General features: G+C 45.8%; 1 protein-coding gene across 7 annotated transcripts in view; it reads left to right on the forward strand.

Moving 5' to 3' along the window:
- LOC132380411 (tyrosine-protein kinase Fyn-like) overlaps positions 1-26,075 on the forward strand; it is a 300,099-nt gene extending 274,024 nt beyond the window's left edge. For 5 of the 7 annotated variants that reach the window (XM_059949171.1, XM_059949173.1, XM_059949172.1 and 2 more), the window contains 5 exons: positions 5,967-6,146; positions 10,544-10,620; positions 14,775-14,928; positions 22,908-23,039; positions 24,292-26,075. In XM_059949171.1, the coding sequence (XP_059805154.1) occupies positions 5,967-6,146; positions 10,544-10,620; positions 14,775-14,928; positions 22,908-23,039; positions 24,292-24,500 (752 nt within the window). In that variant the 3' untranslated portion in view covers positions 24,501-26,075. Of the gene's footprint in view, positions 1-3,008; positions 3,165-5,966; positions 6,147-10,543; positions 10,621-14,774; positions 14,929-22,907; positions 23,040-24,291 lie in introns of all 7 variants that reach the window. The other 2 variants (XM_059949176.1, XM_059949170.1) reach the window with 1 other exon arrangement.
- The last annotated feature ends 1,500 nt before the right edge of the window (positions 26,076-27,575 follow it).

The following is a 27,575-nucleotide window of genomic DNA, read 5'->3' on the forward strand; positions in this document are numbered from 1 at the left end:
AAGGCAATGGAAACCAACTTCTGTGGAAAAATTTGACAAGAACTATCATGGTAATGGAAAGACCATGATCGGCCATGTCATACAACAGGGCACACAATGATGATGTCATATGACACGTCACAAATTGATAATGATGATAATACACAAAATCCATTACAGTCAGATACAAGTAATTCTGGAATCGAGAGCAATAGCAATCTAATGGAGGAACTGAGCAGATCGACAAATGATCTGGGTTTCAACACAAGACTTCGACAATTCCTCCCACACCCTCCACAGCTGCTGCTCGACCCTCTAGGATCCTCCATCAGGCTGTAATTATTTGTCTGGGCATGTTTGTCTCACTGGCCAAAGCCATGACCTGTCCCACCAAGAAAGGCAAGATCAGGAAGGGCTTGCCGATAATACCATCTCCTGTAGGTTCCCCTCCAAGCTCGTTATCCCAGCTTCGAAATCGATCACCACTCCTTCTACAACACAGGGTATAAATCCTGGACCTTCCTCCTCAATAGCTCCGATGGTGCACATCAACAGGAGAAGGCACTGGCTCGAGAAGGCAGCTCACCACCACGTTATTGAGGGCAGTCATGGCTGGGCAATAAACCCTGGCCTTGCCAGTAATGTCCACATCACAAACTGATTGTTTGGACCCTTCCAGTAAATCTAGAACTACATACAACCTTTAACAAGAAGCTGGGTGCAGCTCAGCACACATAGACATCACCCTGCCCTCCAGGGACTCTGTCTATACCGTTCGCTGCCTCAGTAACAAAGTCAGTACAGTCAAGGTCCCCAATCACCCCCCGGACATTCTCACCTCCCCTCCCCCGTCAGGCAGAAAGCACTTGCCACCAGCCTGAAGAACATCTTCTGCCCTGCTGTTGAATGCTTTCCTACTGTGCCAAGATAGACTCGTTACCTCATAATCTACCTCATTATGATCTTGCATCTTATTGTCTCCTTGGAAAGGAATAAAGAGTCAATATTTCAGGTCAAAAACCCTTTGTCAGGACCAGGTCCTAATGAAGGGTCTCAGCTTGAAACATTGACTTGTTATTCCTCTCCATAGATGCTGCCTGACCTGCTGAGTTCATTAGGCAATTTGTGTGTGTTGCTCTGGATTTCCAGCCTCTACACAATCTCTTGTTTTTTTCTACATCATTTTCTCTGTAGCTGTTATACTTTATTCTGCGTTCTGTTATTGATCTATCTCAATGCACTGTGTTATGATCTGACCTGTATGAACGGCACGAAAGACAAGCTTATCACTATACCTTGGGGCATGAGACCATAATAAACCAATTCCCATTCTGATTCCAACAGATCTTCACTCAATTTGCTCCTTTTGAAGCCCACCCAACCATTGGGCACGTCTACATGAAATGCTGTCGCAGGAAAGCAGCATCTATCATCAGGGACCCTCCACCGCCTAGAACGTGCTCTCTTCTCACTGCTGCCATCAGGAAGAAGGTGTGGGGGAGCCTCAAGACTCACACCACCAGGTTCAGGAACAGTGAATACCCCTCAACCATCAGGCTCCTGAACCAAAGGGGATAACTACACTTGCCCCATCATTGAAATGTTCCCCCAACCAGTGGACTCATTTTCAAGCACTCTTTATCTCATGTTCTCGATATTTATTGCTTATTTTTTATTATTATGTCTATTTTTCTCTGTTTCCACAGTTTGTTGCCTTCTGCACTCTGGTTGAATGCCCCAGTTGGGTGGTCTTTTGAATATGATTATGATCCTATAGATTTATTGAGTATACCCAGAAGAAAATGAATCTCAGGGTTGTATATGTTCAAAGTTCGAAGTTCATTTTATTATCAAAGTACATGTATGTCACCATATACAACCCTGAGATTCATTTTCCTGCGGGCATACTCAACAAATCTACAGAATAGTAACTATAACAGGATCAATGAAAGACCAACCAGAGTGCAGAAGACAACAAACTGTGCAAATGCAAATATAAATAAATAGCAATAAATAACGAGAACATGAGATAATGAGATAAAGTGTCCTTAAAGTGAGACCATTGGTTATGGGAACATCTCAATAGATGAGTGCAGTTATCCTCTGATGGTTAAGGGGTAAGTAACTGTTCCTGAACCTGGTGGTATGAGTCCTGAGGCTCCTGTACCTTTTACCTGATGGCAGCGGTGAGAAGAGAATCAGAATCAGGTTTGATATTACCAGCATATGTCGTGAAATTTGTTAAATTTACAGCAGCAGTTCAATGTAATACATGATATATAGAAAAAAGCTGAATACAGTGTATACACACAGACACACTGTCTCTCTCTTTCACACACACACACACACAAATATATATATATATATAGTTAAATTAAATAAGTAGTGCAAAAACAGAAATAAAATAGTAGTGAGGTAGTGTTCATAGGTTCAATGTCCGTCCAGAAATTGTTTGGCAGAGGGGAAGAAGCTGTTCTTGAATCACTGAGTGTGTGCCTTCAGGCTTCTGTACCTCCTCCCTGATGGTAGCAATGAGAACAGGGCATGTACTGGGTGATGGGGGTCCTTAATGACGGATGCCACCTTGAAGATGCCTTGGATACTACAGTGGCCAGTGCTCATGATGGAGCTGACTGAGTTTACAAGTCTCTGCAGCCTATTTCGATCCTGTACGGTAACCACTCTCCCATCCTCATGTACCAGACAGGGATGCAACCAGTCAGAATGCTCTCCACAGTACATCTGTAGAAGTTTTTGACTGTTCTAGGTGACAAATCAAATCTCCTGAAACTCCAAATGAAATAATAGCCACTGTCTTACCTTCATATTATGTACTTTGATAATAAATTTACTTTAAACTTTGAGCTTTAGCATTCCAAACCGGCTGACAATTTCTCTGCGGCCAGAAAACTGAGAATAATGTGTTAAGCAAAAGGTTCCAATAGCGTCATCAGTAGCTGCAGGTCCTGTGGATACTAATGCATGTGACCCTGATTACATTATCCCTCCATTGCATCCATTCCCTGCAGATCATACTGATGGTTTGTGCCAAGTGTTAACCAAGGTTTGTCCGGGTGAGGTACCACAGACTCGGGGACTGGGTAAAGATGCATGGGAGATAAACCGGCAATCCCTAACCTTGGACAAAAAACTTGGTCAGGGGTGCTTCGGAGACGTGTTCATGGGTAAGATGATGAATCGTTTTCCTGATACTTTCTTTAAACAAAGACCCGGAAAGATGTAGCAGTCGCGCGCACAAATGCTGGAGGAACTCAGCAGGTCAGGCAGTGTCTATGGAGCAACATTTCAGAACGAGACCCATCACCAGGACTGGAAAGGAAGGGGTTAGAAGCCATAATCAGTATTAGAATCAGGTTTAGTATTACCGGCATATGTCATGAAATCAGTTAAATTAGTGGCAGCAGTACAATGTAATACATGATAAATATAGAAAAAAAATCTATCAATTACAGTAAGTGTACATTAAGTAAGTACACAGAAACAGAAATTTTAAGAAAGTAGTTGGGTAGTGTTCATGGGTCCAATATCCATTCAGAAATCAGATGGCAGAGGGGGAGAAGAAGGTGGGGGAAGGGGGAGGAGTACAAGCTGGTGATAGCTGAGGCCCTTCCCCCATCTTCTTATTCTGCCTTCTGCCCCCTTCCTTTCTAGTCCTGGTGAAGGGTGTCAGCCCGCAACAGGAACTGTCCATTCCTCTCCATAGAGGCTGCCTGACCGGCCGGGTTCCTTAGCAATTTGTGTGTGTCGCTCTGGATTTGCCGCATCTGCAGAATCTCTTGAGTTCATTGCAGGAGTGACGAGGCTGGGATCGGCCATTGAGATTCGATACAATGAGCAAGTCAATTGACAAGCCATCAGTATACATTAACCTGTTAAACTTCCACTGCATGTCTTCCCATCTCCCCATTCACAACTGGACTAATCCTCTCCTATTTGGTCAAAATGCTGATAGATGGGTGTGTCCCTTGTGGCTCTTATTACCAGTTCCTGGATTGGTAAAATATCACTCTCCCTTTAGACAGGCCTCTGCTAGTTCACATTTCAGCCAAAAATGGAAACGTAAACTCACTGGCAACTTAATCAGTGTGCAAAGTCACAAGCCACAGGTATCATAATGACTCCCTGAAATTAGTAACGAGGAGCTCAGAGGCAATGACATCCCATGACACAAATTTTGATTCTATGCTTTGTGCATAAAAAAATGAGTGTTTCTTAAAGAAAGTGATATTTTTGATCCCATGCCCAATATGATTGATTACCAGAGCTATATTTATTGAGAATGCATTATAATTTGTTATTTATGGAGTGGTAGAGCTGGTTACAAAATCAGAATTTAAGCGATAGCTGGACAGCTGATTTTCATTTTTACTTTATTTAGAGATACAGCCCAACGAGCCCATACCACCCAATTACACCATGTGACCAATTAACCTACCTTTGGAATGTGGGAACAGGAGCACCCAGAGGAAACCCATGTGATCACAGGGAGAATTACCATCTCCTTACAGACAGTGGTGGGAATTGAACCGGGGTCACTGGCACTACAATAGTCTTACGCTAGCATGATCCCCGTAAGAGGAATATGGGTCAAATGCAGGCAAATGGGACTAACGTAGATGATGGCATTGATATGTTGGGCCAATTGGCCTGCTTCTGTGCTATATTGGTCTAAGAAAGGACTTCCCAACCTTTTTTATGTCATGAACCAATACCTTTAAGCAAGGAGCCCATGGATGCCAGGTTTAGAACCCCTGCAAGATACACCTGCCAGTTACGCTGCTGCCGTTTAAGGCAGCAAAGAAGGTCCCCTTTTTCTGTCTGTGTAGAAGGATTCTTCATTACTTTTCCACCATAGTTTTGTTTTACCCGTCAGGGTTGTTAGCCCTGAGCTGAACTCCCCAAAGCTGGAGAACCGGTGGACCACTCTTAGTCTGGCCTCTGCCCTTTGACCCGTTTGGCAGGGGTGATCCTACCAAGAGCCAAAGCATAACGCCCTGACTCCAGCCAGCATTGCTCTCTGGGCCTTAAGGACACAAAAGCCTCCGGATCAGGGCAAGGTTGTGGTCGGCTTGGAGGCCTTGCAACATGCAGCTCCCTTTCTGTCTTTGGCAGCTTTGAGTTTTCGCTGGTTGGGTTGGCTGGCTTTCCCACACACAAAAGTAATTGCCCGGCAATATTCCAGAGAGGTGTTTTTTGGGAAGAGTAGTGTATGATTTTCGCGAATTGTTTTTTTTGTGGAAGATTTCAGGAAAAGGGTTGAGCCCAGGAAAGCCCAAATGTGCCCAACTGTCTTCCTCTGTTAACCCCCAACCTCTCCCATGAGGAAAGTTTATAAATGTGTCCAGTTTGCCTTCCTCCATCGTTAACCCTCAAACACCCCTCCCACCCCCATAAGCCCCATGAGGAAAGTTTTTAAATGTGTTCAGTTTGCCTTCCTCCATCGTTAACCCTCAAACACCCCTCCCACCCCCATAAGCCCCATGAGGAAAGTTTGTATTTCCTCGCCTGGAGAACCCCCCCCCCACCACCCCAGCCCCCTTCACTGCAGCTTACCTGAGAAGCAGAGGGTGGAATAGGTTGAGGGGGGTGTGAGGGTGCTGCCTGTCATTTTGATTACCTGCCCTGGCCACATCCCACCCAGGGTGCTGCCCTGTACCCAAGGTTGGGAGATAGAGAGGCCGCATCTGTCGGGTCACGGCTTGGCCTCATTTCACTCACCTCCTCTCAGTTGGGGTTCAACGTGATTGGCCTGGAGGCTTCGACCCCAGGCACCTCCTAGTGTAGGTTCAGGGCAACTCTTTAAGAGCGTAGAATTAATAGAGAGGGTTAAGACTTTCTAGAAGCATGGCACACCATCCCATCACTTTCCACATCCATCCCTCACCACTCGTTCCACCCCAGCGCCAAACGCTTCTTGTGGATAACCTGCTTTTGTTCGCTCTCTCCCTGTGCCTGGCTGGGTTTAGGCACGTGGAACGGCACCACCAAGGTGGCGGTGAAGACTCTGAAGCCGGGCACCATGTCGCCGGAAGCATTCCTCGAGGAGGCCCAGATAATGAAGCGACTGCGTCACGACAAGCTGGTGCAGCTCTACGCTGTGGTTTCCGAGGAGCCCATCTACATTGTCACAGAGTTCATGACGCAAGGTAACCGTAGTCCTTCCCTACGTGCCACGTGTCCGTGCGTCTCTCGTGCTTCCTGTACCATTGCTTGGTGGTTGATGACCCTTTCACATTCAATGGCAATGGATTCTTTGTGTGATGAAGCAGGTCAGAATGACAGAATTGACAGTGTTTTGGTCACGTTTGTAGACAATACAAAGATAGGTGGAGGGGCTGGTAGTGTTGAGGAAGCAGCGAGTCTCCAGAATGATTTAGACAGATTAGGAGAGGGCAGGTGGTATACAGTGTCATGCTCTTTGGTAGAAGGAATAAAAGCTAAACAGGAGAAAATTCAAAATTCAGAGGTGCAAAGAGTTGTCACGCAGCATTCCCTAAAGATTAACTTGCAGGTTGAGAAGGCAAATGCAATGAGGGTGGTGAATCCGTGGAATGTTATTGCCTGTGAGTGGCAGGGGGGGAGATGGGTTTCTACCAGACGCTCCTTCGTTCCGCTGGGCTGCAGGTCACCCTTGGGCAAGGTGTAGGCTCCGTTCCCCCCCCCACACCCCCCACCCCACCATCAGGGTCACACGAAGCCATGGGAGCAGGTGATGGATGGTCGTATGAGCAACTGGTGCACTGGTTATGTGACCACTGACGCCAGGCAGACAAAGAATATTGATACTGGCTGGGGGGGGGGGGGGCGGGGGTCACCCGTCTTGTAAAGACACTGCCCACAAGAAGGCAATGGCAAACCACTTCTGTAGAAAATTAGCCAAGAACAATCATGGTCATGGAAAAGCCACGATTACCCATGTCCTACAGTATGGTGCATAACGAATGAACGAACACTCATTGCCACAGTCCAAGTCATTGGGTACATTTAAAGCAGAAGTTGATAGTTCCTGATTAGAAAGGGTGTCAAGGTTAAGAGGAGGCAGGAGAATGGGCTTGAGGGGAATATTAAATCAGCCACGATGAAACGGCAGAGCAGGTTCAATAGGCCAAATGGCCTAATTCTGCTGCTATGTCATATGGTCTTCTCATATCCTGCTTTCTGCACCCCTCAGAGCAGCTTTGTGTTATCTACGGTCTTGAAGATATTATACTTAATTTTCATAATATGTGGTATGAGGCCATTCAGCCCATTGAATCAGTCCCATCTTTCAGAGCAATCTCATCAGTCCCATTCCCCCAGTTACTTCTCAGTCGTCATTTCTGTCTTGCGTGGCTGTGATCTCAACACTGATCATCCTACCTGGTATGACGAGAAAGATTCTTCAGTACGGATTCTGGAAATCTAAAATAACACACAAAAAAATTCTGAAGGAACTCAGAGGGTCAGGCAGCATCAGTTGATGTTTCAGCTGAGACTCTTCATCAGGAATAAGGGAACTCTCCATAGCCTGATCTGCTGAGTTCCTCCAGCATTTTGTGCGTGTCCATGTGGACTCTGGACCTCACAATCTAGGGAGGTTGAATGGTCTTTGCCTAAAACCTTGACAGTTGATTCTCCTCTGTAGATGCTGTCTGACATGCTGAGTCTCTCCAGCACTCTGTGTATGTGTTGTTCATCTAGTCCATGCCGAAACCATTTAAACTGGCTGCTCCCATCGCCCAGCACCCAGACCTTAGCCTCCATACCACTACCATTCATGTACCTATCCAAACTTCTCCTAAACGTTGAAATAGAACTCGCATCCATCACTTGCGCTGGCAGATCATTCCACACACTCATCAACCTCCGAATGAAGAAGTTCTCCCTCATGTTCCCCTTAAATATTTCACCTTTCACCTTTAACCCATGACATCTGGTTCTAGTCTCACCCAACCTCAGCGGAAAAAGCCTGCTTGCATTTACCCTATCTATACCCCTCGTAATTTTGTATGCCTCTATCAAATCTCCTCTCAATTTCCTAGGCTCCAAGGAGTAAAGTCCTAAGCTGTTCAACCTTTCCCTGTAACTCAGGTCATCAAGTCCTAGCGCCAATAGAGTATGCCCCCGGTGCTTGGCAGAACAGCACTGGCTACAATGGAACAGGTGACCCACTCTCCTCCCCACCCCCATGAACCCACAATTTCAATGGCCACTTCCAAGCATGCTTTGTAATGAAGTCCCGATGAAGGGTCTCGGCCCGAAACATCCGCTGTTTATTCATCTCCATCAACGCTGCCTGACCTGCTGAGTTCCCCCAGCATTTTGTGTCTGTTGCTCTGTGCAGTGTCTGTACTTTTTCCATTGCTGATTATTTCATTGCTAGTACTGACTTTCTTCAGTCCCGCCCTGTCTCGGGACTCTTAATTCTCTAAATTATCCGCAAGGGCATTTGTGTCCCCTTTCATGCAGATAGAACTACAGCTTGTGTTTATTTATCCTGTTGTTTATTATCTGCTCCCTGTTATAATTTCCCATGTTTCTGACTGCAGAACATCTACATCTGTCGTCGCTAAACCTTTAACCCTCATCAGTTTTATGTTCCCTCCCAGTTTACTCTCATAATCTATTTTACCTCTCTTAATCTTTGTGCCAGTTTTACCAATGTTCCCTCTGATATATTTTTTACAGTTACACAGAACAACCATTGCTTTGAGCAGGAAATTTTTACGTGGCCTGGAAAGTGTGCAGCACTTTAAATAATAATTTTTTTTGTAATAAGCATACTATGAATATTTAGAATGAAAATTGAAAAATCACATATTTTATAAACAAACTCAAACCACAACTCAAAAGACAAGTAAACAATGTCAGACAGTCTAAACAACTGATAGGTATAATGGCAAAAATAAAATGTTTTGACTAGATTGTGTTGGCATTCAGCAAGCCAGCGGTTTATTAACAATGAGCTACTATCATTCTGTGTTTGTTTTACAATTTATAACAGTGTTGTAACTTGAAACACTGACAATGTAAACACTTTGAAGCTCTAAGATGTTTCAAAGTAAAGGTTGTGGTATGTTTATTTAGAAAATTTATGGCATTGATGTTAATATAATTGTAAAATACCTTGTAATTAATTATGTGTTAATGAATACAATCCATAAAAATGTTGGAAAGTGAAGAAGGGAACAACAAACAGGAAGGCAGTGGAGACCCACTTGTGTCTCCCATCAGCAGGAACAGAGGGAGTTTCAAAGGTTCATTAATTATCAAACCATGTATCCGTATTCCACTCTGAAATTTGTCTTCTCCAGATAGCCACGAACCAAAGTCAGAACATGAAAGGCTATCAGAGAGAAGTATGAAACCCTCCCCCATATAAAAAAGAACAGCATCCCGATCATCAACCCCCCAAAACCCCCCCTCCTCCTGCACAAAAATGGAACAAGAACATCGACCCCCAAAAAACAACCCATCCCCCCTCTCAAAAAACTAACAGGACATCAATCCCCAAACACCCTCAACTCTGAAAACAAAACAGAGAAGGAACCGGCGATCAAAAAAAAATCACAGAATATAAAACCATCAGTCTGAAAATGTCCGCCGTCCATAAACACAACAATGCAATCCATAAGCGACATTCATTGAAAGAGAGGGACCCCTCACGAGGCAGAGAGGCCTACAGCGAGCCTCACAGCGATAGGCCACTCACAGACTCCTCCTGCAGCGATCAGAAGGAAGGCAGTCAGCGCTGAACTCTCACCGTCCGTTTACCAGAGTAAATGACACAGACAGGAAGGCAGCGGAGACCCAGCAGGAACCGAGGGTGTTTATCGGAGTAAATGACATGATTCTCCAGATGTGCCCTCTACCATCTCGACAACAAAAAAATGGAGCAACTTTCGTTCCACCCAAAAGAAATACTTATTCGTCTTGCAAAGGGGAAAAAAACAAGCGTGACCACACCCAGTGTAATATTACAAGCTCTGTGAGGAACTCTGTCCTTGTAGGCCACAGTTTCTTTATAAGATGTTGCAGTGGGAAACTCCTCAGCTTTCAGCTATTGCAGTGTGTCATGAATAATTTAGAGGCTGACTGAATGTAAAATTGTTCCTACAAGCACTAACCACCTCTCCAGGACTGCTGAGTGTGTATAACATGCCCTCGAAAAAGAACCATATAATTTGAGAAGATAAACAGAGCTGGGGGTGGGGGGGGGGGGGCTGCTCTGGGTTCTGGTATCTGAGAAGATTTCGTGGTAAATCAAACACTAGGGAAATTGTCCTGAGGTTTTCAGAGTCCGTGAGGTCATTTCTGACCTCTCTCTGTGTTTGATCTCTAATGATGTGGACCCTGGACAAGTGCAGTGATGTCCAACATCTGCACATCAATGCTTCCTTCTGTCTTCAGGCATACAGCTCCTGTAGGTCTGTGCCAATGGTACTTAAAGAGAGACTACCCAAGTTCATTGAAATCCAGCCCAGCTTAGTGACAGTCAGACTATCGGAGGAAGAGATTGAAATCCTGATTTAAGTTTTGATAAGTCATCTTCTTTCCTTTCCAGGGAGTTTGCTTGATTTTCTAAAGGATGGCGATGGGAGGATATTAAAACTGCCACAGCTGGTCGATATGGCAGCGCAGGTACTATGGAGGGCTTTTGTATCGGTGCTTTCACTCGGGTGGCGGTGCGTATCACTGCAGTGGGACTGTGTGCCTTTGTATCCAGAAGCAGGTTTTACTGGAATAGACTCAGGAACAGCTTCTTCCCCTCTGCCCTCACATTTCTGAATGGGCATTGAGCCCATGAACACTACCTCACTTCTCTTTCTACACTATTTAGAGGCATGGAAAAGTACAGGCCCTTTGGCCCATCTAGTCCATGCTGAAACCATTTAAGCTGCCTGCTCCTATCGACCTGCACCAGAACCGTAGCCCTCCACACCCCTACCATCCATGTCCCTGTCCAAACTTCTCGTAAACATTGAAATCAAGCACACAAGCACCACTTGCACTGGCAGCTCGTTCCACACTCTCATCAGCCTCTGAGTGAAGAAGTTTCCCCTCATGTTCCCCTTAAACTTCTCACTTTCCAAACTTAACCCATGACCCCTGGTTGTAGTCTCATCCACCCAATTTACTAAAGTTATCTATTTAATGTATGTATAAGTTCTGTAATACATGTTTTCTCTATGATAATGTATTGCATTGTACGGCTGCCACAAAGGCAACAAATTTCACGACGCACTAAACCTGTTTCTGATTCTGATCCATCCAAGCAGATTTATTTATTTGTAGAGACGCTGCACAGAATCGGTCCCTCTGGTCTTCAAGCCATGCCCACCAATCTACTGGCAGCGTAACATGTCGTGCTAGCCACTACGCTACAATGCAGTGGGCTGTTGGACATGTTTATTCACATTCTCCTCGATCAGTCCTGTCATGTGCCTGGCAGCTTGTACTCCTCCTCCTCCTCCCCGGCTCCTCTCCCTCCTCAGCATGGTGGTGGAGTGGTTTTGCATTTAGTGTTCTAATGTAATTGCGACGTTGCAGAATACAGTTTATTTCAGTAATATTTCACTTGCCATCGAAAGAGTCATATGCCAATGCAAACCCTTCCTTCAATAGGTTAGGTGGTACGATAGCCCAGCGGTTAGCGCAACACTTTACAGAACAGGTGACCCGGGTTCAATTCCTGCTGCTGCCTTTAAGGAGTTTGTACGTTGTCCCCGTAGCCACGCGGGTTTCCTCCGAGAGCTGTGGTTTCTTCCCACAGTCCAAAGACATACTGGTTCATAGATTCATTAGGCATTGTAAATTGTCCTGTGATTAGGCTAGGGTTAAATGGGGATAGCTGGGTGGCACGGTTCAAATGGCCAGAAGAGCCTTCGCTGCCCTGTATCTCAATAAATATATAATTCCAGTCCCATTTAAGGGTCTCAGCCCAAAACAGCAACTGTTTGTTCCTCAGCATAGATGCTGCCTGACCTGCTGAGCTCCTCCAGCATTTTGTGTGCGTTACTCTGTGGAAGTGATTTGGAAAGCTCCTCGTGCCAGAGTAGTGTAGCGGTTAGCGTGAGTTCAGTTCCTGCGACCTCTGTAAGCAAGTTTGTACATTCCTTCCCGTGTGCACGTGGGGTTCTCCTGAGTGCTGCAGCTTGCTCCCACAGCCCAAAGACGTCCCTGTTAGTAGGTTAATTGTACTGAGATTAGGCCTGATCTACACTGGAAAAGCCTGTTCTACACTGGAAGGGCTGGTCCGCACTGGAAAAGTCTGTTCTGCACTGGAAGGGCCTGTTGCGCACTGGAAGGGCCTGGTTCCGCACTGGAAAAGTCTGTTCTGCACTGGAAGGGCCTGTTCTGCACTGGAAGGGCCTGTTCTGGACTGCATCTCGAAATGAAAATTCAGAATCCCACCCAGTTTTGCATCAGTGGCAAACTTTGAAATGTGACATTTGATTCCATTATGTAAATCATTGATGTATCTTATGAATAAGTAAAGTCCAAATATTCCTGGTGTCCCTGTCAATATACAGTGCCTTGTAGAATCAATAAGCCCCAAACCTTTGCTCTCATGAATGAGTATTACAACCAGGGATTTTGATCGATTAGCTAAGAATGTTTATATGTGAATCCCATGCTCTTTTTTCACAGTATAGCCCCAAAAAAATAGGGAAAATTGTAAAGCTTAAAAAACTAAAAATTCAAAAACTGAAACATACACAGTTCAAAAGTATTCATCCCTCTTTCTTCAGTATTTGGCTGGACCACCTCTCGCGGCTATTACAGCCAGTAATCTTTTTGGATAAGTCTCCTTTAGCTTTGCACAATGTGATGGAGTAAGATTTGCCCGTTTCTCCTTTCAAAATTGCTCAAGCTGTGCCAGGTTAGCTGGGGAACGGCAGTGGGCACCAGACACCGGTAAAAAAGAGCATGTGCTTGCCTGTAAAGACTTTCCAGAGCATCACTGAGAAGACAGTGAAAAATGGAGAGGAAGGTCATATGGTGGGATGAGATTAAAATGGAACATTTTTGACCTCAACACTGATTGGCACATTTGGCATAAATCTAATACTGCGCAATTACCAGGAGCACCATCCCTACTGTAAAGTATGGCGGAGGTAGCGTTGTGCTGTGGAGATGCTTTTCAGCAGCAGGGACTGGAAATCTGGTCAGGATGGAATGGATGGAAAGATGAATGCTGCTAAATACAGAGAGATCCTGGATAAAAATCTGCTAACCTCCACCAGAAACCTTAAACTGGGGAGGAAGTTCATCTTTCAGCAAGACAACGGCCCAGAGCACACTGCCAGAGAAACCATGGAGTGGCTTCACATGAAGAAAACTGATGTCCTTGAGTGGCCCAGTCAGAGTCCTGACCTTAACCCAATCAAACAATTCCTGCAAGACCTCAAGATTGCTGCCCACTGCCTTTCCCCAACTAACCTGGCACAGCTTGAGCAATTTTGCTAGGAGGAATGGGCAAATCTTGCCCCATCACATTGCGCAGAGCGAATGGAGACTTACCCAAAAAGATTACTGGCTGTAATAGCTGAGAGCAGTGATTCAATCAAGTACTGAGCAAAGAAGGATGAATACTTTTGAACTGCCGATGTTCCAGTTTCTGATCTTCTAGTTTTTCACGCTCTACAGTTTTCTCTGTTTTTTTTTTGGCTTGACTGTGATAAAGCAGCAATGGATTCACAAATAAAATTCTCGGTTAAATTGATCAGAATTGCTGATTGACGTGGACAAAGGGTTGGGGCTGAATACTTTGACAAGACCTGTATTCTGCCAATCCATTATGGTCCTATGGACAGTTTGTGTTCATGGCCTACACGCCGGTGGCATTTTCTGCATTTATTGCCCCCAGCTTGAGAAAGTGGTGGTGACATACAGCACTGTGCAAAGGTCTCAGGCACATGCAGTATGTATAGCTAGAGCGGCTAAGACCTTGCAACAGTATGGTATTTGTTAACGTGGAATGGAGAGCAAGTTTGTAGATGTGGCAGGACTAAGTTTGTTGGGAGTGGTGAGGGTGGAGCACCGCACGAGGTGGCAGAGAAGGAGTGCCAGAGGCTGGGGCGCTGAGGGTGCAGGCACATCCAGCCATGAAACACCAGGCAAGCTCATTTGATTCCGAACAGTTGGTTTATTGATCATTACAGAATGTCTCTCCAGTGCTTCCTGCTCCCTCCCCTCTCCCTTCCCCTTTTCCCAACCATGATTCCCCTCTCCCTGTCCCCTTCCCACTCTCAGTCCACAATAGTGACCCATATCAGAATCAGGTTTATCATCACTCACATAGCTCATAAAATTTGGTTTTTTACAACAGCAGCAGTACAGTGCAATACATAAAATTACTACAGTATTGTGCAAAAGTTTTAGTCATTCTAGCTATATATTTATATATGTGCCTAAGACTTCTGTACAGTACTGTAACTTCCTGAACAGTGAGTTATTACAGTGGTAATTCCCAGCACTTTTGAATGCTTTTGCCTGGGAGAACAATGTGAAAGGAAACAGACAGAGACAAATGTAGAGACTTTAAAACCATTAGACTGGGTAGAATTTAAATCCAACTCCCAGATGTCAAGAGGATGTCTGTACGTACCCCGCGAGCCATCGCAATGGCAAGCTCGTTTTAAGAACCCCTCTACAATTAGTTTCGAGATGATCACATTACAAACTGACCTTTCAGCTCACCCACTGTAATCGCTGTGATTTATTTGATCTTTGGGGTGTTTTGCTAAGTGCTGCTTCTTTAATAATTCCTGAGTTTCTCTCGTTGCACTCAGATCGCAGCAGGGATGGCCTACATCGAGCGGATGAATTACATTCACCGAGATCTGCGGGCAGCCAACATACTTGTCGGGGAAAACCTTGTGTGCAAGATTGCGGACTTCGGATTAGCGAGGCTCATTGAAGACAACGAGTACACAGCCCGACAAGGTAACGTATACTTGCGGATTTACGAGTGCGCCAGGACTTTGATCTGTGTGCCGCAAAAACCTCACGCTCAATGTCAGCTTTATCAAAGCTGGAGACCAGCCACACCCTCAGCCCAGATCTCCAGCAGGCTCACTCACCACACCGTCTGTCTGGCAACTGAAGTTCCCTAACTTCATTGCGTCATCATCCCTGAGGCCTGATGAGGTCATTCTGTCAGAAACCTCGAAGCAGGTGGTCACGATAGTGCCTTGGGAAGACTGGACTGATAAGGCATTTGAGTGTAAGAAAGGCAAATACCAGCATCTGGTAGAGCAGGTGCCAGAGACGGTTGGAAGGCACGATGTGAGCCTGTAGGGGTGGAGTGTAGAGGATTTGCTGGCTGCTTGCCCTGCAGAACCTGCTCTCTCCTTGGCATTGTGGCAGCCACTAACAAAAGACCGTCACGGAGGCTGCTGGCCAAGCCTCTGGATGGCTGTTGGCCAAGAAGTGTGACCCACGGGCCAATGCTGCTGGGACACAAAGCAGGGCTTGATCAACCCTGGCTGGGTCACCTGGGCGAGGATGTCTGATGTTGAAAGACCCGAATCACACCAGATGACCCCACGTTACATCACTGATGATGTGTCCCATCGCATCCTGGGATCCGTTTCAGCATCAGCCACAGCAACCTCTCACTCAGTATCAAGGGGCTGATAACGGCCTCTGGAGGGGGAACCAGAGGTCAACTCCAATGAGAGGCCAACTCCAACTCCAAGGCCAGTTCTCATTGGAGAATCAGAGGTGGAGAGTGTCAACTTTAAATTCCTCAGTGTTACCATTTTGGAGGATCTGATCTGGGTTCAGCACCGAAGCACAGTGTCTCTGCTTCCTTTGAAATTTGCGTAGATTCGACATTCGACATCTAAAACATTAGCAAAATTCTTTCGACGTTTGATGGAGAATATGGTTGCTTTATGGCCCGGTCATCACAGTCCATCACAAGAAAAGCCCTCCCCATCATTGAACACTGCAGGAAGGCAGCGCCTATCGTCAGGGACCCCACCACCCAGGACATGCTCTCTTCTCACTGCTGCCATCAGGAAGAAGACACAGAAGCCTTAGGACTCACACCACCAGGATCAGGAACAGTTACTACCCCTCAACCATCAGGCTCCTGAACCAGACTCAAATCAACTTCACTCGCCCCTTCACTGAAATGTCCCACAACGTCTGGACTCATTCTCAAGGACTCTTCATCTCATGTTCTTGATACTATTTATTTATTTATAATCCAAAGACATACAGGCGAGTAAGTTAATTGGTCAAATGGTTGCTATTGGGTGATGCAGGCTCGCTGCGCCAGAAAGGCCGTAACCAAATAAATAAATTGGACTAGTTAGAGAGTGACAAGTTCTGTTGCTGGAAATCTATCTCTCTGATCTCTTGTTGTGCTTGCTGGTGAATTATTGACTTGATTACTTCTTTCATATCATTTCCTCAAACAGTATAAACTTTACTGAGGTGATTATTTGATACGCATGTCATTGTAACCATAACAACCCATGCTCCTGGTTACAGTTCACAGCTGAAGTACTATTACAGTACTTTGGACATTGATCTGTCTAACTTCCTGTAATTTCTACCTCACCTCCTTCTCCCTTTTAACATTCCCCATTCTGGCTCGCCTCTCTCCCCTTCTCTTCTCCTCACCTTTCTCTGGTGCCCCTGCTTCTTGCCGTTCTCCCATGGTCCACTCTCTTGCCTATCAGATTCCTTTTTCTTCAGCCCTTTACCTTTTCCACCTATCACCTTCTCTCAGCTTCTTACTTCATCCTCCTCCCCCCTTCACCTGGCTTCACATATCACTTGTTGGCGTGTATTCCATCCCCTTCCCCCCAACTTCTTATTCTAGCTCCTTCCCTCTTTCCTTTCCAGTCCTCATGAGGAGTCTCGGCCTGAAACATTGACTGTTTATTCCCCTCCATGCTGCCTGACCTGCCGAGTTCCTCCAGCATTTTGTGTGTTACTTTCAGAGGGATATTCAGGTAGAAATATTTCCAACAAGAATGGTTTATTAAAAGAACAATGCAGAAATGTAATGGACAGCCTCTATTTATCAATCTTCACTTTATCGTTGGGAAGTTGACTTTGTTGCAGATAAATAGCGCATAGACGGCGAGTTTACTGTAACCTGGTTAGTAGGAGTTGGATTTTGTTCAAAGCAACACACACAAAATGCTGGAGGAACTCCACAGGTCAGGCAGCACCTATGGAAATGAATAAACAATCAACATTTTGGGCCGAGACCCTCCTTCAGGACTGGAAAGGAAGGGAGAAGATGCCAGAATGAAAAGGTGGGGGGGTGGGGGGGGGAAGGAGATTAGCTGGAAGGTGACGGGTGAAGCCAGGTGGGTGGAAAAGGTCAAAGGCCGGAGAGGAAGGAATCAGACTGGAGAGGAGAGTGGACCACAGGGGAAAGGGAAGGACAAGGGGGCCCAGGGGGAGGTGATGGGCAGGTGAGAAGAGGTAAGAAGTCAGGGTGAGGAGTAGAAGAGGGGAGCTGGAGGGAAATTTATTTTTACCAGAAGGAGAAATATTCATATTCATGCCATTAGGCTGGAAGCTACCCAGTCAGAATATGAAGTGTTGCTCCTCCACCTTAAGGGTGGCCTCGTCTTGGTACAAAAGGAGGCCATAGGCTGACATGCCGGAGCAGGAATGGGAACGGGGATTAAAATGTTTGTCACTGGGAAGATATGCTTTTGGCAGATGGTGCGGAGGACTCCCAGTTTACTCCGGGTTTCACCGACGTAGGGGAGGCTGTGTCGGGAGCGCCAGACACAGTAGGCGACCCCAGCAGATTCGCAGGTGAATGTTGCCTCACCTGGAAAGGGCTGTTTGGGGCCCTGAATGGGGGTGAGGGAGGAGGTGTGTGGGCAGCTGTAACAGACCACTTGCAGGGGTAAGTGCCGGGCTGGAGGTCAGTGTGGAGGGACAAATTGTTGAGGGAATCGCGGAGAGAGCATTCCCTGCAGAAATCGGAGTGGGGGGAGGTAAAGCTATGTTTGGTGGTAGGACCCCTTTGGAGATGGCAGAAGTTGTGGAGAATAGTGTGGAAGCTTAGTTTCTCATTTACCATAAGACCATAAGACATAGGGGCAGAATTAAGCCATTCAGCCCATGGTCTGCTTCATCACCCATCATTTACCCCCACAAACCCATTCTCTTGCCTTCTCCCCATAACCTTTCCCACCCCAATTCATCAAGAACCTATCAACTACTGCTTTAAACATGCCTGTCTGTGGCAATATATCCCACACATTCACCACCCTCTGGAGAAAAGATTCCTCCTCATCTCTGTTCTAAAGGTGGCAAGATAGCGTAGTGGTGGTTAGCACAACGTGTTACAGCACAGGCAACCCAGGCTCAATTCCCACCGCAGCCTGGGAGGAATTTGTACGTTCTCCCCTTGACAATGTGTGTTTCCTCCGGGTGCTCCGGTTGCCTCCCAAGGTCCAAAGACCGACCATTTGATAGGTTAATTGGTCGTAAATTTTCCCATGATTAGGCTAGGGTTAAGTTGGGGGATGCTGGGCGGTGTGGCTCAAAGGGCCAGAACGGCCTGTTCCACATTGTACCGCAATAAATAAAGGGAGGTCTTTCAATCCTGATTGTTGGCACGTGATCTAGTGGATAAGGCATTGGTCTAGTGATCTGAAGGTCACTGGTTTGAGCCTCAGCTGAGGCAGCGTGTTGTGTCCTTGAACAAGACACTTAACAACACATTGCTCTGCGACGACACCGGTGCCAAGCTGCTTGGGTCCTAGTGCCCTTCCCTTGGACAACATCGGTGGTGTGGAGAGGGGAAGGCTTGCAGCTTGGGCAACTGTCGGTCTCCCACACAACCCTGCCCAGGCCTGCGCCCTGGAAACCCTTCTGAGGCGCAAATCCGTGGTCTCACATGACTAACGGATGCCTATTTCTATCCTGAGGCTGTGCCCTCTGGTCCTAAACTCTCCACATCCAGTCTAGGCCTTTCACCATTCCGTCGGTTTCAATGTATACAGGCATAGACCCATCAAACGCTCACGAAATGAGGGAGCCGTGAGGAATGCCAGCACTCATCGCCCATCCCTAACTGCTGTAGGTGAATCATTGCCGTCTATCTGGTGGTGTGCCGTTAGAGAGGGAGTTCCAGATCGCAGATTTATTGATGATGAAGAACCGATGGCTTATTCCCAAGTCAGGATAGTGGTCCCATGCGTCAGATGCCTTTGTTCTTCTCTGGAAGAGGTCATGGGTTAAACTACTATTTTCATTAATATTAAAAATACCAAATGCACATCCTAAACACATGAGATTCTACAGATTCTGAAACCCATGAGCAACACACACACACACAAAATGATGGATGTTACTTTCTGGAGGCAGTGCGCTCGACCCCTCACCCATCAGGCTCTCGAACAAAAGGGGATAACCGCACTCACTTGCCCATCATTGAGATGTTCCCACAACCAACTATTTCACTTCAAGGACTCTTTACCTTGTTATTTCATGTTCTCGTTATTTATTGCTATTTACTTATACTTGCATTTGCACAGTTTGTTGTCTTCTGCACTCTGGTTGATCTTTCACTGATCCTGTTATAGTTAATATTCCATAGATTTGCTGAGTATGCCCGCAGGAAGATGAGTCTCAGGGTTGTTTACGATGAGATATATGTACTGTGATAATAACAGTTACTTTGAAGTTTGAAGGTTGAACTTTGAGACACTACTGGTGGTGGATGTGATGTGCCCACCATGTACTGGGCAGAGTCCACTACTCTTGGCAGCTTCTTAGCTCCTGCGCATTTGAACTGCCGTAGTAGACTGAGGATGCTTCTTTCAGTACATCTGCTGGGAATCTCTGACAGAGACTTTATACTTCTGAGTTGAAATACACTCCTGAAATTGTTGCCGGAACTGGAGTCATGCTGAGGTTTTGTGCTCTTTACGTGGTTGAAGCGCGCACCTCTCTTCCTGTAGACTATTGACTGACGTTAATTGCTGTAACCCTTCTGCACTCCGACAGATTTGAAAGCCTTAGTGACATGTTGAGTCTTTTCTGCGGATACCAAAGTGTACTCTCTCACATTTCTGCAGCAGACAGGGATGCTGCCAGGAAGTCATCGGTAATTCTGGTCCCGTTTAAAACAAATCTAGTGAAGTTCAGTGTATTGTCATGTGCGCAGGAATGGTGAGGGACAATGCAATGAAAAGCAGAATCATAAGCACATAGATACGGATAAAATGCAGAGAAAAACCTGCACAGATTGGACAGCAAAGTGGCAGATGGAATACAGTGTTGGAAACTGCATGGCCATGTACTTTGGTAGAAGAAATAAAAGTGCAGACTTTTTTCTAAGTGGAGAGAAAATTCAAAAATATGCAATGCAAAGGCTGTTGGGAGTCCTCATGCAGGACTCCCAAAAAGCTTATTTGCAGGTTGACTCGGTGGTGAGGAAGGCAAATGCAATATTTGCATTCATTTCGACAGGATTAGAATATAAATCAAGGATGTAATGTTGAGGCTTTAGAAAGCTCTGGTGAGGCCTCACTTGGAGTATTGTGAGCAGTTTTGGGCCCCTGATCTAAGAAAGGATGTGCTGGCATTGGTGAGGGTTCAAAGGAGATTCACAAAAGTGATTCCGGTATTGACGGGTTTGTCAGATGAAGAGTGTTTGATGGCTCTAGAATTGTATTCACCGAATTTCAGAAGAATGAGGTGGGATCTCATTGAAACTTATGTAATGTCAAAAGGCCTTGACAGTGTAGATCCGGAGAGGGTGTTTCTACCAGAGAACATAGAGACGTCCGTTTAGAACCAAAATGAGGAGGAATTTCTTTAACCAGAGGGTGGTGAATCTGTGGAATTTGTTGCCAAAGGCGGTGGTGGCGGCCAAATCATTGGGTGTGTTTAAGGCAGATGTTCATAGGTTCTTGATTAGTCAGGGCATAAAGGAATACAGGGAGAAGATAGGAGATTGAACTGAGAGGGAAAATGGATCAGCCAGAAAAGACTCGATGGGCTAAATAGCCGAGACTATATCTTATGTGTCTATGGATATTATGCGGGCTTCTTTCCCAAGAGAGTGGGAGGTATGCTGTCAGGAGAGTGAATGGAAGAGGGCTGTTTTCTGAGATGGACTGGGCTGCATTCGCAACCCTGCAGAGTATTGATATCAACTGGGGTCACCCATCTCTTCAAGACACTGCCCTGAAGAAGGCAATGACAGACCACTTCCAAAGAAAAGTCATGGTCTTGGAAAGACCATGACCGCTCATATGACTTGGCACATAATAAATGAAATAGGGCAAGCCACGATGCATCTGGGTAGACCTCATTTGGTCTATAAAACCATTACACATCGTGGTCTTAATACTCAAAGTACAAGATGACATGGGTGATCATGGTCTTGACCACGATCATTCTCAGCAACTTGTTCTACAGAAGCAGTCTGCCATTGCCTTCTTCTGGACAGTGTCTTTACAAGATGGGTGACCCCAGCCATTATCAATACTCTTCAGAGATTGTCTGCCTGGCGTCATAACCAGGACTTGCGATACGCACCGGCTGCTCGTACGACCATCCACCACCTGCTCCCCTGATGTCACGTGACCCTGATCATTGGTGGTGGAGGTGGGGGGGAGGCTAAGCTTGCCCAAGAAGAAGTTCTTCACCCCTCCTTTGGTGGAGAAGTATCTCCACCCCATCACCCAAAAGACAGCTTATGTAGATAGATCGACTGTAGGTCCCTAAATTGCCACTAGGCACTGGAGTGTCTGTACATAAGGTGAACTTGACAGGAAATGATCAAGTAGTGGTGATTGAGGTGTGATGGGGTGGGTTAGTGGGTGGAGGTGTTGATCAGCCTTACTGCTTGGGGGAAGTAACTGTTCTTGAGTCTGGTGGACCTGGTGTGGATGCTGCATAGCCTCCTCCCTAATGGGACGAACAATCCATGAGCAGAGTAGGTGGGTTCTTTTGTGATGTTACTGGTCCTTTTCCTGCACCTTTCTGTATCAATGTCCTTGATGGTGGGTAGGCTGGTGCTGGTGATGCAGTAATAAATTGTACATAAAATTATACCACAATGTGAAAATATGCAAAAACGCAAGTCCTTATCGCATAAGTAACAAAGACACAATGGAAGATAAGCGGACCGTAATGTTCTGTTGCTGAGGTAAGGTTAGGATGGTGCAGGTTGCTTTAATAACCTGATGGTTGAGGGGTAATAACTTTCCTGAACCTGGCGGTGTAGAACATCAGTTTCCTGTAACTCCTGCCTAATGGTAGCAGTGAGAAGTTGCACGTCCTAGATAGTGGGGGTCCTGGATGATAAATGATCGATCGATAAACTGAACAGAAATTTCTCCGAAAAGTGGTGGATATGGCCCAGCCCCTCACAGGTAAAGCCATCCCCATCATCGACCAGATCTGCATGAAACATCGTTGCAGGAGAGTAGCATCCAGCATCAAAGACCCCCACTACCCAGGACGTGCCCCCTTCTTGCTGCTGCCATTAGCCTCAGGACTCATACCGCCAGGTCCAGGAACAGTTACTGCCTCTTATCCATCAGGCCCTTGAACCAAAGGGAATAACTTCGCTCAACTTCACTCGCCCCACCACTGATGTGTTTCTATGACCTATGGACTCCTTTTCAGGGACCCTTCATCTCATGTTCTCGATATTTATTGCTTATTTATTTATTATTATTATTTATTTATTTCTGTATTTGCACAGTTCGTTGTCTTTTACACTCTGGTTGAATGCCCACATTGATACAGCCTTTCATTGATTTTATTATGGTTATTATGGATGTATTGAGTATGCCCTCAAGAAAATGAGTCACAGGGTTATACATGATGACATACATGTACTTTGATAATAAATTTACTTGGAACTTGGAAGTTCATGATCAAAGCCGAGTGGTCATTACTTTTGCTCTCCTTGACAGGGGCAAAGTTTCCTATAAAGTGGACGGCACCAGAAGCAGCTCTTTATGGAAAGTTTACAATCAAGTCTGATGTTTGGTCGTTTGGAATCCTCTTGACGGAGCTGGTTACTAAGGGAAGGGTTCCGTACCCAGGTAAGAACAGCAGAACACACCCACGCAAAAGCAGCCCCAAGCAGTTGAAGATGTACCATAAGACCTTATCATACACTGCTGTCTGCTGAGGCGCTAGTGTTTAATTTTTTAACTTTTAAAATTTGGACATACAGCACAGAATAAGCCCTTCAGACCCTTCGTCGCCCAGCAACCCACCAATTTATCATTATGAGAGGACTAGAATAAAAAAGCTAGGATGTAGTGCTGAGGCTTTGTAAGGCACTGGTGAGGACTCACTGGGAATATTGTGAGCAGTTTGGGTCCTCTTATTTAAAAAAGAATGTGTTGACATTGGAGATGGTTCCAAGGAGATTCATGAAAATGATTCCAGGGATGAAAGGGTTATATATGATGGCCGATCGATGGGTTTGGGTCTTTACTCACTGGAATTTAGAAGAATGAGGCGTGACCTCATTGAAACCTATTGAATGTTGAAAGGCCTCAACAGAATGGATATGGAGAGGATGTTTCCTATGGTGGGGGAGCCTAGGACCAGCGGGCACAGCCTCAGAATAGATGTGCGTCCATTTAAAACAAAGATGAAGAAGAATTTCTTTAGCCAGAGAGAGGTGAATCTGTGGAATTCATTGCCACAGGCAGCTGTGGAGGCTGAGTCATTGGGTATATTTAAAGCAGAGATTGATAGGATGAAGGGTTAGAGGGAGAAGGCAGGAGATTTGGACTGAGAGGGAAATGGATCAGCCATGATGAAATGGCAGAGCAGACTCGCTGGGCCAAATGGCCTCATTCTGCTCCTATATCTTATAGTCTTATGGAGGGTTTCGTGGGAGGGAAAGGTTAGGTTGATCTTAAAGTAGGTTAGAAGTTCAGCAGGACATTGTGGGCCAAATGGCCTGTACTGCTGTGTGTTCTACTTCCAGTGGGAAAGAAGGAGCAACACACAGAAGATCCTGGAGGATCTCAGTGGGTCAGGCAGCACGTATGGAGAGGAATAAACAGTCAATATTTTGGGCTGTGACCCTTCATTGTAATTGGAAAGAAAGAGAGAAGAAGCCAGAATAAAAAAGTTAGGGGGAGGGAAAATACAGCAAACGGTCAGGTGATAAGAAAGTGAGAGGGAAGGCAGGTAGGTGGGAAGGGTTATATTGATATTGGAGTAGGTTAAAAGGTTGACTGAAAATTGCGGGCCGAAAGGCTTGTACTGTTATATGTTCGATAACACCTTGGCTTCTGTTCACCCTCTTTGTCCTGTTATTCCCTCCCCCACCAGGCATGAACAATCGTGAGGTTTTGGAACAGGTGGAACGGGGTTACCGGATGCCGTGTCCAAACGGGTGCCCGAGCTCTCTTCATGAACTCATGGTCCAGTGCTGGAGGAAGGACCCTGAGGAGAGACACACCTTCGAGTACTTACAGTCCTTCCTGGAAGACTACTTCACAGCCACAGAGCCCCAGTACCAACCCGGAGAGAACCTGTAGCCACCGAGACGGTCGGAACATTCCTTCACCAACGTCGAATTCTATTCCTGACCATGTGGATCAAGCTGTTCGGAGGGTGATGGAGAACTCGCTTTCACGGGACAGCAGCCTAAAACTTGGAGAAACTCGTCCAGAATGAGACCATCTCTTGCACAAATTAACAAGACCCCAGAAAGAGCATAGTACTTAACTGGCAGATGTGGACACTGCAAACCAGATGCATGAGAAGGGGTGTCATTTGGGAAGTTGGAGTGAACATTACAGAAAATCACTCATGCTATTGACGAGTGTTGGGGCCCAGACACTGAGATCAAGATCTCTTGGATCTGAGTGCAGTGCAGGGCAGTTGTCCCACAGCCTGTCACCTCTTTACTTGGAATATTGCTTTCCAGCACACAGTGGAAGCATTTACTGACCTACAATGCTTAACAATGTTGCATAGGACCAGACTAAAAAATGGCTAATTTCTTTCTAATTAATATCTCACAGAGCTTTTGTATTTGATTTGCTATATTCCAAACCTATTTTACTCTCTCATTTGTACAATTTTGTAGGCCCACGGGAAATGAGAACATTTAAAATGGATACATTTTTTTTCCAGTGACGTAACATCGACTTGTCTGCTTTAACCCTGAACTTTGACTGTGAACGCAGCCGGTTTATTGCCAGTAGTTTGAGGATGAAGGGTGAGAAACAAGATTGAATAATGTACAAGGGTGAAATGCAGGACAGTGTGAGGCCACAGTGTTTGAATCACTGCCTGACGTTACCTGTCAGCAGGTGAACCGCGGGGGGTTACCAGGCTGAAGTGTGGGTCTGGTGTAAAAGGAATGGTGCCAGGGAGTATATCAAGAAAGGTGATTCACTCTATTACGATGAGATTGAAGATTACGATCGTTCCATTTTTAAACACTGGGTTTTATTGTGTAGGGCAGATCAGTTTACCCACAGACAATGCAGAATTAAGGGTATCACTGCCATGGTGGTCGGACTTCATAACTGACTGAGAATACTTCAGTTTTCAGAAGTGGCACTTTTGAAAATACACTGGCTATCTTTATAAACCCCAATAACAGGCCATAACAGGAACGGCGGAAGGACATCCGTCAGTGAGCTAACGCCCAGTCTAGCCCTGCAGTCAATCAACGCCGACATCTTTAGCTGCAAATTGAGTCCAACAGTTCTTCAGTGATGAAGATCAGGCAGATGGAGGAGAAAGGTGTGGTTCAGATCAAATTTCAGCAGTGCTTTGGAGCGGAAAGGAACTGATTTTTTTTCTCTCTCTCTCTCTCTTTTACAGAAGGATTAATTTTGCATTATTTAAGTGCTTTATTCACCCACTTAACATGATGCCAACTGCCAATCTGATAATTATTTTATCATTGTTACCTGTGCAGATTACCGAAGATTAAATTCCTGCTTGCTCTAGAAGCCACATTATTCCTTCGCATGTCCCCGAATAGAACGTTGTTTTAGTGGATTTTCTGACCCGAGTGGGACTCTACGGCTTCCGTTGCACATTATGTAAATCTGTTGTTTTATGTGACCCAATTACAACAAAATAAAAACAAGTTAAAGTTACTTCTGCGGTTAGTTTTGGCCATCAGACTCCAATAGAAACGGAGGGGATTTTTGTTTTATTTAAGTCTCTCCTTCTCTCCCTGACTTTGTCACATCATCAACCCTGAGGCCTGACATCGTCATTCTGTCAGAAACCTCGAAGCAGCTTGTCGTGGTCGAGCTGACGGTCCCTTGGGAAGACCAGATATAAGAAAGCCAGGAGCTGGTAGAGCAATTCCAGAGGCAGGGGTGGAGGGCCCATTGCAAAGCCTATAGAGGTAGGGTTTAGAGGTTTTTCTGGCTGCTCACTGTGCAGAACCTACAATCTCCTTGGCATTGCAGGGGCAGCAAAGAAAAGAGCCATGTGGGCTGTCACAGAGGCTGCTGACTATGGATCAAGAACAGCACACACAAAATTCTGGAGGAACCCAGCCAGTCGGGCAGCATCTATGGAGAGGAAAACAGCTCTTCTTCAGCCCTTTACCTCTTCCACCTTCAACCTCCCCCCTCCCGTCCTTCACCCACCCAACTTCCCTCTCACCTGGTCTCACCTATCGCCTGCCATCTTGTCCTCCTTCCCCTCCCACCACCTTCCTGTTCTGGCTTTACCCCCTTCCTTTTACTTCAGTAAGTATATCCAAGACAAGGTTGGATAGTCGGGGAATTGAGGGTTATGGGGAAAAGGCAGGTTGGTGGAGATGAGTCCGTGGCCAGATCAGCCATGATCTTATTGAATGGCAGAGCAGGCTCAAGAGGTCAGATGACCTACCCCTGTTCCTATATCGTATGTTCTTACCAGTCCTGATGAAGGACCTTGGCTCCGAACATGGACTGTTTATTCCTCTCCGCGGGTGTTGCCTGAGCTGCTGAGCTCCACCAGCAGATTGTGTGTGTTTCTCCAGCTTCACTGTTGGGGATGGAAGCCTGTTTTTCATTACATTTTCATCATTTCTCAGGAAATACTTAGCGATGTGCAAACAGTTTCCAAATAACTCTAGATCAGGGCTTCCCAACCTGTTTTATGCAGTGGACCCCTACCAGTAACCGAAGGGCCCATGGACCCCAGGTTGGAAACTCCTGCCCGAGATGATTAGTGTGAAAATATTCCATGTATTTTCTTATTTCCAACATTTTCTGACATTATTGCAAATTTTCAACATTTTTTGTCTAATGATCACATATTTTTGGGTGATGATTTCCATTCCAGTATCTCCGGGATAGAGACAGCTAGCTAGTCACCGCGGTTCGGATGTGACGCAAGTGTGGAGTGAGAGACACTGAAGCAGGTCGATGGTTCGCAGACTTTAATACGGACAGTGTTAAAGGGAAAATAAAACAATAGGCCAAACAGGGCTGTTAACTAAAAACCTCAAAGGAAACCGAAGCCTACACTGCAGTTGAAAAGAGCATCTAAGCATTAAATGAATACCGTTAGTCTTCAGAGTCTGTTGTCTCGGAAGTCCAATACGTCAGGGAAGGCCGAATGCAAAACAGCAGCAAAGCGTTGCTGTGCTC

Source organism: Hypanus sabinus, chromosome 24, assembly GCF_030144855.1.
Source record: "Hypanus sabinus isolate sHypSab1 chromosome 24, sHypSab1.hap1, whole genome shotgun sequence".
In the NCBI taxonomy this organism is placed as follows: domain Eukaryota; kingdom Metazoa; phylum Chordata; class Chondrichthyes; order Myliobatiformes; family Dasyatidae; genus Hypanus; species Hypanus sabinus.